At 39.3% G+C, this 14158-nt stretch overlaps 1 protein-coding gene across 1 annotated transcript in view; it reads right to left on the bottom strand.

Moving 5' to 3' along the window:
* Positions 1-7291: 7291 nt before the first annotated feature.
* Positions 7292-14158, bottom strand: part of ZNF654 (zinc finger protein 654) — a 60624-nt gene continuing 53757 nt past the window's right edge. Inside the window, exons 8-9 of the mRNA XM_065418666.1 lie at positions 8755-11053; positions 7292-8315 (exon numbers count right to left, since the gene is read on the bottom strand). Of these exons, the coding sequence (XP_065274738.1) occupies positions 8308-8315; positions 8755-11053 (2307 nt within the window). The 3' untranslated portion in view covers positions 7292-8307. The remainder of the gene's footprint in view (positions 8316-8754; positions 11054-14158) is intronic.

The following is a 14158-nucleotide window of genomic DNA, read 5'->3' as shown; positions in this document are numbered from 1 at the left end:
GGAAATGAATATTGTCAGCATTCCACCAGGTACAGAGGAAGGGAACAAACTAACTTCTCTTCACCATCTACAGGGCTTGGTAAAGTAGGTCTTGTTTCTGTGTTCTGTAGTGTGCTAATTAATCTGATTAATAATCTGATTAAATAATTCCATTTGAGTCTATTATTTGACAATGTCCAACCCTTATTAAATTCAAACACACAAGATCATTTTCATTTTTGTAGACAAAGGAATGGGTGAGATAATTTGGAGATTAGAACTTCAAAAGAGGAAATATTTCAGTTACTTTGCTAACCTGTGTTACTAATTTAGTGTTTGTTCTTCAGACGCTTTTGTTTTCCAAGCCTGCTTCAAGTTGCATTTTCCTAGTTTTGTATCCTCGTGAATAGGTCAGTAGCAGTATAAGATGAAGTTAGTTAAATACTTATCCATTTTCCCACAAGAGACTACTTTGTTTTAAAGAATGGGATAGAACCTAGAATAAACTCTATAAGCAAAAATCAGCAAGGCTACCTTTATCCTGGGAAAATTTAAACACAGACTATTAGGGAGCCATGAAAGCAAGTTATTTTCCCTACAGTAAAATCATCCAAACTTTACCATGCAGCCATCTGAATAGGTCATGGGCATGTCTGTCTCCAGAACATAGCCCATATGAAACACTTCGGTAGCCCTCTTCTGAGACTGGTTATTCAGGCCTTCCTCTGGTCTTCAGACAAATTCTGGAAAGACATGTGCATGTCTTTGTACATGTGCGGAGAATGTAAATACCCTCCTCCCATTCTCGGATATCTATACTGACTTCCTTCCTATTTCACAGCATTAAGGGAAAGATCTACTCTAAAAGATTCTCCCATTTGCCTCCAATTCCTCAATCTCTTACTTGCCTGTACATTACAAATGCTCTTTAAAAACTGGCTTTTCTTCACAGTGGGTAACAGATCATGGCTTTTCAATAAGTTTGTGGAGGGGATGGTATAATTGGATAGCCTAATTTGGGCAATTAATTGGTCTTTGACTATTAGCGGTAAATATGCCCAATGGTTTGTGATGGGATGTTAGATGGGGTGGGATCTGAGTTACTACAGAGAATTCTTTCCTGGGTGTCTGGCTGGTGAGTCTTGCCCACATGCTCAGGGTTTAGCTGATCGCCATATTTGGGGTCCGGAAGGAATTTTCCTCCAGGGCAGATTGGCAGAGGCCCTGGGGGGGTTTTCGCCTTCCTCTGCAGTGTGGGGCAAGCCTCACTTGCTGGAAGATTCTCTGCATCTTAAAAGTCTTTAAACCATGATTTGAGGACTTCAATGGCTCAGACACAGATTTTATACAGGAGTAGGTGGGTGAGATTCTGTGGCCTGCGTTGGGCAGGTCAGACTAGACGATCATAATGGTCCCTTCTGACCTTAAAGTCTATGATAATAGCCTTACCTGCTGAAACAGCTTTCATTGCAACCGATTTAGTTTCAGACTATTCATATCTCAGAATTCATTCTCTCTGGTGTATAATTCTTTCCCTACCTACAAGTCAAATCTTATTCACTTATCCTACTGGTTTCCCTATACTGACCCACTCTCCCTCATTTAGTATTCATAGTTACCAGGCAAGCTGCACCTTAGTCCATTTTTGTTCCTCAAGTGCACACCATTAGTGACAAACTTGGCTTCCTGCACCTCTCTCTAGATGCAACTATGCAACCCTACCACAGGATATCTTGGCTGCATCCCCCATTTCACAACTATGTTAATCTGACTGGCCCAAATGAGTATGACACCTGTAAGCTTTTTTCTTCAGAATCCTGTGACTGTGGTTGATTAAAATGACAAAAAAACAGCTTCTTTAAAACCAAGCATTCTTTCTTCACCTAAACAACATAGCATGCAGAGCAAAAGGTTAAAGCAAACGTCTACATGCATGATTCTCTTTACCTAATCCTTAATCTTTCATTGTAAACTTTGATATGTTTCATCTAGACCAGCTACGTCCATATCTAACTGGAAGAAGCATGCGTGTGTGTGATGCTCTGCATGCTTGTCAGCTCTCACTGACTCACTGAGCAGCCAAGCCCTGCCCCACCCACCACACATACACTTCCCAAAGGAATCTTCAAGGTTTTGGATCCTTTGATCCTAGGCTTAGCCATGGGAGAACCAAACCATTCTATTCTGGATGGAGCCAAATAATTGGCACTCTCCAATAAACCCTTTCCCCATGTTTTTCCTCAAGGATTCTTATCCATGTGTCATTGTCTTTCCTATTAGGTTCCTTTAACAACCCTTTTGATTCAACTCTATGCACTCAGGCAGGATATTACACAGGTAATCTGAGAGGTATACGATTTGTAAAAACCAAACTAAAAGCCCCAACACATTCTCCTTATCACCACTTTTCACTTCTATATGCCACAAGTTTTGTTTGTACTTGCACAATATATTCTAATCCACGTCTTGTGTTTGCATATATAAGTGCTTCAATGTAGACACTCACTACCGGGTGCTGGAGTTAATCTGCCTCCCCAAGAGGTTGTAGTGAGGTCGACAGAAGAATTCTTCCATTGATTTAGCAAGTCTACACTGGGGGTTAGGTTAGCATAATTACCTCTCAGGGGTGTAGATTTTTCACACCCCTGAGACACAAAGCTATGCTGATATAAGCACCATCCCATAGACCAGGGGGTTCTCAAACCTCATTGCACCGCGACCCCCTTCTAACAAAAATTACTTCATGATCCCAGGAGGGGGACCAAAGCCTGAGCTTCACCGCTCTGGGCGGGGGAGGGGGGGGGGAGGTGGAAGCAAAGCTGAAGCTCAAGGGCTTCAGCCCCAGGCAGGGGGCCTGCAACCTGAGCCCAGCCACCCAGGACTGAGGCCCTCGGGCTTTGGCTTCGGCCCTGGGCAGTGTGGTTCGGGCTTCAGCCCTGGGCCCCAGCAAGTCTAAACCAGCCCTGACGACTCCATTCAAAGGGGGTCACAACCCACTTTGGGGTCCCCACCCACAGTTAGAACCACTGCCATAGACAGATTGAGGAGTGCTGATTTAGTTTTGTATGGATGCTATACTATATAGTATCATACTGCGTGCCAAGTAATGGTAGATACTGTGGTCAAATAATTTTATCAGGCACATTCCCGAAGAGATCACAAGCTCACTTTATATTAACAACAAAGACAATGTTTTATTGAACAAATCTATGTACAGTACAAAAAGGTTTTTAAAATGAAACACTACTGTTGATTTATTGCAGTTTGACGGCTCAGTTTTAATTTGTACTCTTATATAAATGAAAAGTAAAATAATTTAACATTCAACAAGGAAGCACTAATTTCCTTTCTTGCTGAACCTTTAATAGCTTTTACAAATTAACAGAGTCCCAAAATGCATACACTGCATTTAGTCAGAAAGGTGTTATACAGTACCAAATAAATTAAAAAAAATAACACTACTACCCCTTTAAGTCTTTCATCAATACCACTGATGTTAAACAATAAAAGTAAATGAGTACAGCTGAACCTTCACTGTGATATTAAAATCACAAATTTAATGTTATAAATTATCCAAACTATACAATTTATAGTTTTTTTTTTTTTTTATAATGAATATGGCTAAATAACCCAAGTACCAGTAACCTTTCCCCACAGATATGACCATTTTCAACCTACTTAGCACAATTATTTGTGGAGGGTGCCTATCAAGCAGCAACTTTTGAAAATTAGAATTTACATGACCTTTATAATGGAGTGGGTTCAAGTAGTAACAGATGAGCTCTAGAAAACTAACCGCCAAGTCAAACCAAGTTAAGTCCACTTGGAGGAAGATGATTAAAATATGATAATCTGCACAAAAAGCACACAGATCTTGATCCAGCAAAGCACTTCGGTGCATGAATAACTTTAAGCACATCAATACTGCCATTAACTTCAATGGGACTATTTGCATGCTTAAAGTTACACACATTCTTTGCTGGATCCAAACCATACATCAATGTTGGAGTAAGTGTATTTTAAATTACACAATATGACACAGTCTTGGAAAAAAAACAAATCCTAGATTTGGAAACTTTTTTAAACTCTAAAAATTGCCAACTCAATTAAGGATGGTGTCTTACATGTCTCTGAATCCTATAAAGCATGTATAATAATCCCACACATTATTTTCAAATTATAGTTACTTAATACTTCAACTGAGTATGCCAACAGGTAACATTTTACAGAAGGGACAACTACATGTCTTTTGAACTAAAATCTGTACTTCAAAATGTTACCTGCCACTTACTCCTTTAAGTGTTCACCTAAGTGAAATAAAAAACTAGATTTTTCAAAATTATATATACTGAACATGTGATATAAACAGATGGTTGTGTGCAACACAAGCATCTTTAAACAAAAATGAGTTTAACAGGTAGAAAAATTATGGTCACAGTTATATGCATGTACATAGATGCACATAAACTACACACTTTAAACCAAGAAAATACAAATCCCAATCATGTTTTTGAAGCAACACGTGGCGCTTTAGTACCAGCAAAAAAGCATCAAAGACTAAGTACACTTAAAGATTTAATACATAATTTTTTTGATATCTACTGACCAAGTTTTCAAGTTTTTATAACTTAATACTCTAAAATAACCTTTATTTTTTCCAGATGTATTTAAGCAATTTAACTAGACTAAAACTGAAGCTAAAATACAAAGGGGAGCCTGGGAATATTCTAAAGAAGATAACCAGGTTCTTAAAAGTTAGTTGGGTAAAAACTTTACAGTAGATAAGTGGAAGTATGGAAATGCAGTTGACTGACTTGTTCCCTTAATTTCATTTATTTAAAAAGCTAATAAATTTTATACACATGATGCACTTTATCTTGTAAATATAAAACAAAAAATGTGTTCTTTGGTGCCTCAAATGTCATGCAGATCTTTCTAGAAGCGCCCCAGACATTGGTATTAATGTAATGCACACATACCTGTGATCATAATTTTATACCCTTTTACTTTTGGCCAAATCCAAGTTAGAGAATCATTTTCTAGGATTCAAGTAGTAAGAATCTGAGTTAGCATTCTTTTTTTCCCTAAGTGAGGGGAAAAGGAGGGAGAAGTTATATGAACATCTATTTGATTTTACAGAGGATTACTAGCAGAGTAATTTTTCAACTATAGTGTTTTAAGTGCCAGAAATATTTAACACCCTACTTTACAATGAAACCTTTCTGCGTTTCCAAAATGTGAGTTGTTGCTACAATGAACAGATCCTGTATCCATATTTTTAACTAGTACCAATTCTTAATCTGTTGAGTAAGCTGACTGCCTTACTATACTGTACACACATTGTGATGAATCATTCAATGAGCAAACTAATTTAGCTGAGAAAGCCCTTCTGTGTTGTCCTAGATTACTGTGAAAATTTGACTCATGCTCACTGTTTTTATCAACGATAGCTTCTGGCTCTCTGAATGTACCCAACCTTCTAGCTAACAGCACCAAGCAGGGTCCGAAATAAACATACAGTTTGTATGATCTACAAAACAAGGTAGCATTGTTAGTGGGTAATTTTTCATTGCAGTTGAAAATCTGAGCACTTGCAACATTCTTCTTTGATGAAAACTCTACTCCTGGGGGAATTCTGCGCCTCTCTGCATGCGCAGAATTTATGTCCCCTGCAGATTTATTTGCTTCCCTGCAGAAAAAATGACTTGACAGGGAAGCAACAAGAGCAACCAGGAGACCCTGCCTAACAATATGTTTCGGGTGCCCAGGGCAGCTAGCAGAGAAGTAAATCACTGAGGGGGCAGGAGCCGGGACTGGGGAAAACCCAGCTGGTGGCACCTACCCTGTGCCAGGTTCAGCTGCTAGTCCCAGCTGGGCCGGGGAGGACAGGACTTCCTCTTCCCCTGCATGGCATCTAGGGCTGTGTCAGATCCACCCCAATTTCTCCCCTGGCTGTAGGACGCTCTGAAAACTCTCTCCTCCACGCTTCCTGTGACCATCGCTCCTCAGCTGCAGGGGGGAGGGTTAACTGTGCAGGGAGCTGCTGCTCCCCAATCCGCACAACTCCTTTGCATCCAGACCCCCTCATGCCCAGACCCCCCCGCCAAGCCTCACCTCCAACCCACCCAGAACCCACTCCCTCTGCACCTGGAAAACCTCGACAAACCACCAACACCTGAATTCCTACCCTACCGAGCCCCAACCAGCTGTACCTGGATCCCTACCCCACTGAGCTCCACTCCCCCAGCATCTGGACCCCCCCATTAAGCATCCCCCACCAAAACCCCCCTGCTGAGCTCTATTCCCCCCCCACACTGAGACCCCCCCTCCACTGAGCCCCAACCACCTTTACCTGGACCCCCCTGCAGAATCCCATTACCGTTGCACCCAGACCCCCCCCCAAGAAGCCCCTATGCATCCAGATCTCTCCCGCATGCAGATCCCCCACTGAGCTACCCGCACTCAAATCGCCCCACACAGAAATCTCTCAACCCAAACCTAGATCCCCCCACACTAAGCCCCTCCACACTTGGATCCTGCCTTGCTGAGTCTGCCTGCCCACACCTGGTGCACCTGGCATGGACGGGCAGGACTCTGGGCTGTTTCTAGGGCAGGTCCTGTCCTTGCGCTGTGTTAGGGGTGGGTGCAGCCTCATCGCCAAGTCCGTAGCGCAGGGTGGAGGGGGACCTGCACAGTGATCTACCACCTCCGTGCAGCCAGTGCCTGTGCTCTCCAATGCCATGCAGGAGCCTCCACATTTATTTCACAAATAAAATTTGCAGAATTTTAATATATTGTGTGCAGAATTAATTTTTTGGCAAAGAATTTTTTATTTTTTGAAGCAGAATACCCTCATTAGTAAAACTCAGGAATGCCTTTTTGTTTTGTGTGTCTTTAGGTCTGTTACATACAGGTGACATATTGAAACTTTCCATCCTTTCAGACTAATTCTGGATGTCACTTTACCAGCAATCTTTTGCTGGCCAAAGTACTTAAACACTTTGATTTACATTGCTGAGCTCTTTCATTCGTTTCTGATAAGGACCACCACTTTTTTTTCCAGAGAGACTGCTACTGCTGGCTGTACTGTGTTTTAAAGGTTGACCTGTTAACATTTTCCCAGAATTCCTCCTTTACATGACAGAGCATTACTTGGTAAATCAAAACTTAGTGCTGTATTACTGCAGGATGCTGAGTGGGTATAGAAGTTTCTTCCTGATCTATTTTTGCTAACTGACATTCTTTGCTTTGTCTTCTGTTGTTCTATCTTCATTTAACTCACATTTTTCATAGAAAAGCGTCTCTATTAAATTCTGTCCATCAGTCATACTAAGAATTGAAGGACCTTTATATTTGGATATTATTTTAGCGCTATATGCCAGCTCAAATTCATCTTTATTCATGCCGCACATACATTTATTTTTTAGCCTCAATCTGTACGTGTTAGTACCAGCAGCTGCTGTACACATATTACTTGTGTTAAATCTCTGTGCCTGTAATGGACTTTTTATTTAACATTTCCAAAAAGTCAGTATGTGTAGTTTTGCCATATATTTTAAGTGGGCTTTTAAGTGCATCTGAATTGTGTCTTGTACAGCTGACACATCTAATATCAGACTGTTGATACAATTTTCATTGTATATGCTGTACTTTAACTTTTTGGCCATTGGTACACACTGTCCATCTTAGACGTTTCTCTACATTCTTCATTTTGGATTCTGAACACAAGTTTATTAAATGACCTCCGTGATTTTTCGTTAAAGACACAAACGCTGAAAAAAGAATGTCCGTTTCCTCTATCAGATTTTTATACATACGCTGAAAATACATGTAATGTCTCTTTAAATTAAATCTTTTTAATAATGTGGAGCGACACCCTTTCAACTTCCATGGATAGGAAGGGTTTCCCTTATTATAACTTTTTAATCCAGTGGCACAGGTTACAGTGGTGTTTCTTTCTCTACGGCAACAGCCACTTCTCTTCTCTGCCTGCTCAGCTGAGTGTTTTATTTTTCTTAAGCGCTCATGCCAGACACTCTGCTGCTGTTCTTTGATCATACACTGGGAATTCATGGGGCTTTCTGGGTAACTGGTACTTTGGGGAGTTTGTAGCAACCTTTCTGGACTCAAAACCTGCACAGCTCCTACTATTCCTCTGTGAGTTCTATCTAGAAAATGTGCTTTGTCTTTTATCAAGGTCACACTTTTCTTTAGTAATTTGAGTCTGCTTTATGATTAAGGCCATCTGGGAAACAGCAAACTGATGCTTCTTCATGTAGTGTTTTCTCACACCACTCCTCAATTGATACATCTTCCCACAACGTTTAATCAGGCACCTGTAAAACAGATTAAGTTTGTTAGGTTTCATTTTGTTCCCATGCAAATAGTGCTTTAAATTGGAATTTTGCTTGAGTCTGTCAACATGCCTAGTTTTGAACATGCAAGTAGAAAATGCATAAATTAAACTACCCAAGTCTGTCTTGTCTGAATGCGCTCTCATCAAAGCTGTCTGCTGATTTTCAACTCTCATTTCTTTTCCTAAACACTTAGTTTGACTGAGTTTATCTTCCGGTTTATTAAAATACTTGTTTTTTATTCAGGTCATTACCACTCAATTCTAGTACATCTAGTACAGGTTCGAGTACACTGGAATTGGTTATGTGCTCTATTTGTCTTTTTTTAAATCGGTTCTGCCTTGAAGCCTGTTTCCAAGGACCATTTCTCTCTTAGTTTCTATCTCTAAACGTCTGCATATAGAAGCATTGTAAGACTTACTTTCATCATCTGAATCAAATCCAAAGAGCGTCTGACATTTCTTTTGTGCAAGGTGAGCCTCAAGTGCTTCTGAGTTACAGTAGGTGGTCAGACAGTTCCCACATCTAAATCTTTCTGCTGATTTGCTACAAGCTTTATCTTGCTCAGAATGGGCATCTATTTTATCAGTTACAGTTTTTCTACGTTTTGGCATGCTAATGTATCGTTCATCAAGGTAACTTGGAGGCAACGGTCTAACATATGGTTTTGTCACAATTAAGCCATATGAAGTGTTTTCAGTTGTCTGATTTGGTTTGGAAGGTGACTGAGAGACTGCAGCAGTATTGTTTTGTGGTATATCATTGCAGTTCTGTAAAACTGGTATTGACCCATTTTCTGTCCTTGTTTCATCTGCCACTCTGTCCAAAGCTGCATCCGATGAAGCTGAACAAGTCTGCTCCAGTTCAATGTGCCCATTGACCAGTTGGTCACGAACATTACAGTTTTCAGTTTTTGGCTGTACTATAGGCATCTTTTGGTCTATCAAGCTTAAAACTGTAGCAGTAACATCAGATGAATTTTCACTCCCATTCTGAATTACATTGTATGCTTTCTTCTCAATACTCTGGATATATGTCTTTGGTTCTGTAGAGTCTTTCCTTGCCTTCCAAGTTGGAACTGGTAAATCTACAGCTTCTTTTTCGCTACTAGATGCATCTTTTTCTTGAAAACCACAAAGTGACTCTGATAGAGTATCTGATGAATTTTTTTCATTTACTTCAGAACACTCTGTTTTGTTTAAATAATGCTGAGCCTCATGTTCATACAGCAAAGGAAGCTCTTCAAAAAGCTCGCAGCACTCTGCAAAATTGCACTGAGCCTTAAAAACACTGTGACTTTTCGTATGCTCTGCAAGCTCAGTGGACAACTTAAATCTCTGATTACAGTTGAAATGTAAACAAAAGTAAACATTTGGATATACGTGTCGCTTCAGGTGGTCTATGAAATGCTGAGAATCTGCAAACTTTCTCTGACAGAACCGACATTTTCCTTTATTCCACTTCATTATATGCTGCTGCACCTTCAGATCAGTTGGGTGAGCTTTTCTTGCATGTTTATTGAGAAATCTTATCTTTTTAAACACTCTAATGCAACTGTTGGCAGGGCACTTGAAGTTACCTTCTTGATCCATAACATCCAGATCCTTTTGAGAGCACAAAGCTCCATTTACTTTATGAAGTATAGGAGACTCTTGACTTGGGCTACCGCCACCCTCAGGCAAACTCTCTGTAGTTAAAGGTTCAGGAGTATTATTTAAACAGCTGTCACAACTGCCATTTTCAATAACATTATCCTGTTGGCTTACATGATTTTCAGCCACATCCAAGTCCTGGTCATGGTTTTGTACTTCCATATCAATACTTGGAACTATTGCAGCCTCTGATTCATTATCTTTAGAACTGTTAGAATTCCCATTTTCAAAAGAGACGGATGCATCAGAGCAATTTACTTCATTTAAAGCAGGGGTTTCCTGATCATCATGATGGGTAGCAGCAAGATGCTGTCTTTGTATTTTCTTGACATGATTCCTTAAGTGCTTCAGCATGATTCCTCTTTGCCTGAATTTCCTACAGCATATTACACATGAAAAACTGCCCTTTTTCTGGTGAGCCTGTGCATGCCTCACAATGTGACCGCCAAGAAATTCCCTGTTGCATAACGCACAACGGTGTCTTGGTACATTATGATCTATTTTAGATGCTGCAAGAGCTACATGGTTCTTTCTGGCGTGACCTTTAGATTGGTCTTCAGAGGGGTCTTCAGGGTCAAGCTCCCCATTACTTAGATCTGTTAAAGAGACAACTTCTTCACTCAAAGCCTGACGTTCCATCGGCTTCTCTGTATTAGCAACAGATTTTTCCAGTGTACTTTCACCTAAGCCAACGGATGCTTTATCCCCCAACAGTGATAAACAATTCTGCTTGATCATCAAAAAATTCCAAAACTCAGGATCAAAAAACAAACCTTTCTTCAAAATTGGAAGCAACTCAAAACGTACACGGTTCTGAACAGAACTAGTGTGCTCATTATACTCTTCATCTGCACATTTATATAGATGTTCAACAGTGTAATATGATTCTAAGGTGCGCTCAAGAAAAAAGATAGAAAGAGCACAAATTCTGAGTATCTCCAAGTCATTTGGCAAAAAATGAGCAATCGTTTTATATATGAGACATTTCATAATTGGATCATCACGAAGGTCCAACTGCAGAGCACAGCCACATATTTCAACACAAATCTGCAAACCATCTTCTCCAACCTGCAGAAAAGAAATTAAGATTAATTATACATCATCCCCTGCTTTTATTGTTGGCTTGCGACAGAGGCACGTTTGAATGCAAAATAAAGCAAGAGCAACAAACAAAAATTCAGTTCTAAAACAATACTTGAATTTCAACATATAACAACTTTGTATTAAAATATTTCAAAGGTAAGTAGAATTCAGAAGGCATCTCAGTTGTTAATGTAAATGTTTAAATTTGCAAAGTCCTCCAAAAGCAGATTTTATTAAATGATATATAAATAAAGCAATAAAATAAACTACAGCTATGCCGAGCATAACATTTGGCTTGCACTGCAGGCTGCATATCTAGTGCTGTCAACAAAGCTTCCGATACTTTTGCACTGCACACTTTCTGTGTTAAAGAGACAGCAGGATAACCATTTGGGCATGTTTTAGTTTCAGTTTAGAGAACTGCACGCAAAGGACCATTGTGCAAAACACTATTCTGCCATCCGTATCCTGATTAATTGGTCTATATTTCATAATATAGCTGAGCATACAGGTCTGTCGCATCTTACGCGCATTTAACATGCGCGATTTCAGCTTCACGCGGTCGGCAAAAACAAAACAAAAAACAAAACAAAAAAGAGAAAAATAATTTTAATACTGTACCTGTAGTGCGGGCGATTCCGCCCACCATTCAACTCAATGTAATTTTTACTATACGCGGTTTTCGCTTTACGCGCTAACCGCGGAACGGAACCCCCGCGTAAGATGAGACTCGCCTGTATTCTAAATATACTTTCACAGACTCTAGGGAAAGAAGAATATAATGCAGTGTTTTGGTCAAGGTTTGCTGAAGCTTGGGCTCTCTAAATCTGTCCCCATTTTGACTCATTTAACTTGTACTGCATAAAAAATGAAAGCTACAAACGTGGGCGTAACTTTTCAAAGGTAACAAGTGATTTTGGGTGCCCAAACCGACACATCATAATGGCCTGACATTTCAGAAATGGTGAGCTATCACCCTGAAAAATACTAATCACTTGAAATTTAAGCTAGGCCCTTAACTGAAATTTATAATTAAGATGTGTTTCTGAAAATGCCTCCTATCTGAGATATAAAATATTTTGATAAAGGAAAAATTTGGGAACAAGTTTTTATTATAGCTATATGTTGCATACATCTTCAATATCTATGTATTAACGAGTACATACATATTCACATATTTGTTGGGGCATTTAAAAATCTAAATAGCAATTGAGTGTTTAGTTAAATCTTACTAACAGAGCAGTACCAGATTAACATAACCACCAGGAATATTTTTTGGACTATTTACTTAGTGTCAAGACATGGTGAACATTAACAGAATTGTTTCACTTGTGTATAACTATACTGTAACGTTAACAACATAGGTTTACTTTGGTTCAAGTGAAAAAAATGATTACACTCTTCATGCACCTAAGTCTCAGAATGCCAGGAAGACCTAATACGTTCCTACTACTATAAAATCTGCTGTCAGCTGTAAAGTTAGTCAGATATTTGATATGGAATTTGAGCTATTTGGCACATTAGGATGTGCAATGTTGCACTTTATTACAAACTTCTGAGAGACATGGGAAAGCATATAGGACAAGTACAAGCTGAACCTGGTACCAAATGTCATCAAATGAGTGTCTGAAGTACAATGTGTTTTAGCAAATTGGTCTACTCTATTAGCTCTTTTGCATGGAGTTTGTAGTACTTTCTTTTTTCCAGGATCCAGGCTTGATTCCTTGCCAAAGAATTAATAATCCCTCAGGACACTGCCACTATCATACAAACTCAAGGTTCATGTTAAAAGAAATAGATCTATACCTTGGCTACAGATAAAAAGGCAGAGAACCAACTAAGTTTACCATGTCTTCTGCTTAGAACCTTGTTTGGCCAAAGGTAAGTAATACCACATTACATTAAACAGTCCAATTCTTCAGCAGATATATTGCCAATAACAAGGCTACAATTAATCATGTCAGTTCCTTAATTCAAGAGGTCTCAAATGTACATAGGGTGGGCCTTATCTTAGTAGAGGCTGTCTCACAGATCACACTTTCTCTCATTTGAGACTGCATGGGTCATCAGCTCTCCCACCGGCAAACAAGTAACATCCTTCTGTCAACTACAGCAATTGCTTACATTGCAAAGGAGTATTAGAAAAGCATTTAGAGTACTTTTAGCTCCTTTTCATATAAACTATGAAAACAGCACCATGTAACCAGTCAGGTGTTTGCAGACCACCAGCTAGTGCTGTAGGGGCCACTTGTAGTTGATGGATGATAGTTTAGCAACTACTGATTTAACTGATAATACCTGCCTTGAGAATTCAAAATCTCTATTCGCCTCCTGAATGGTAAATATATACAGCTTGCTTGGAGAAGTATTTCAAAAAGCTTTAGCAGATGTGCTCTTCTGGAATTAGGATGCCAACGGACACAGGACAGGTATGAGAGGCCCAGTGAAAGCCATTAACAATAAATGGTGGTACATTTAATCCAAGCGGAAAGCAATTATATGGAAGATACTATTTAATCAAAATGACAACTGAATCTCAGCTGAAATGAAGAAAACCCAACAAAAATACTGCAAAATGATCTGATATAAAAACACTAAAGAAATCAGCCAAACCCATCTTCTAGATGAGAAATATAAGTCTACAATTTTTTCAATCCCATTTTCTTTTGTAAGTCTACAGATGCTTTGATCATTTAGATCACTGGACGTTTAACTCCTCTCCGTGTGCTACAGACAAGTTACTTGTACTGATCTATTGACACGTACTGTGTTGTAGTATCCCATTATAGCTTATTGTAGAGTGGCTGTTGCTGAAGGAACTCCAAAAGGAGCACAGTGTATCAGATTTCTGCATGAAAGCATGTTACGATCATTACAACACTTAAGATTACGAGAACAGCAGTAAATTAGAAAGCAAGTTATTTTTCTTTTTCTAGTTTGTTTACTTTGTGCATTTATTTATTGTAAATGATGCCATTTCTGTTGTGTCAATTTCCTCTTTTATTTATGTGGGCTCCTCCCAACCCTATAGAAATATGAGAGAAAAACAATTTAAATAATAGGAAAAAGTGCATTTGTAGAACCACAACA

This window comes from Emys orbicularis, chromosome 1, assembly GCF_028017835.1.
Source record: "Emys orbicularis isolate rEmyOrb1 chromosome 1, rEmyOrb1.hap1, whole genome shotgun sequence".
Classification (NCBI taxonomy): Eukaryota; Metazoa; Chordata; order Testudines; family Emydidae; genus Emys; species Emys orbicularis.
The sequence above is the reverse complement of the archived record's forward strand: the minus strand, read 5'-3'. Positions and strand labels throughout refer to the sequence as shown.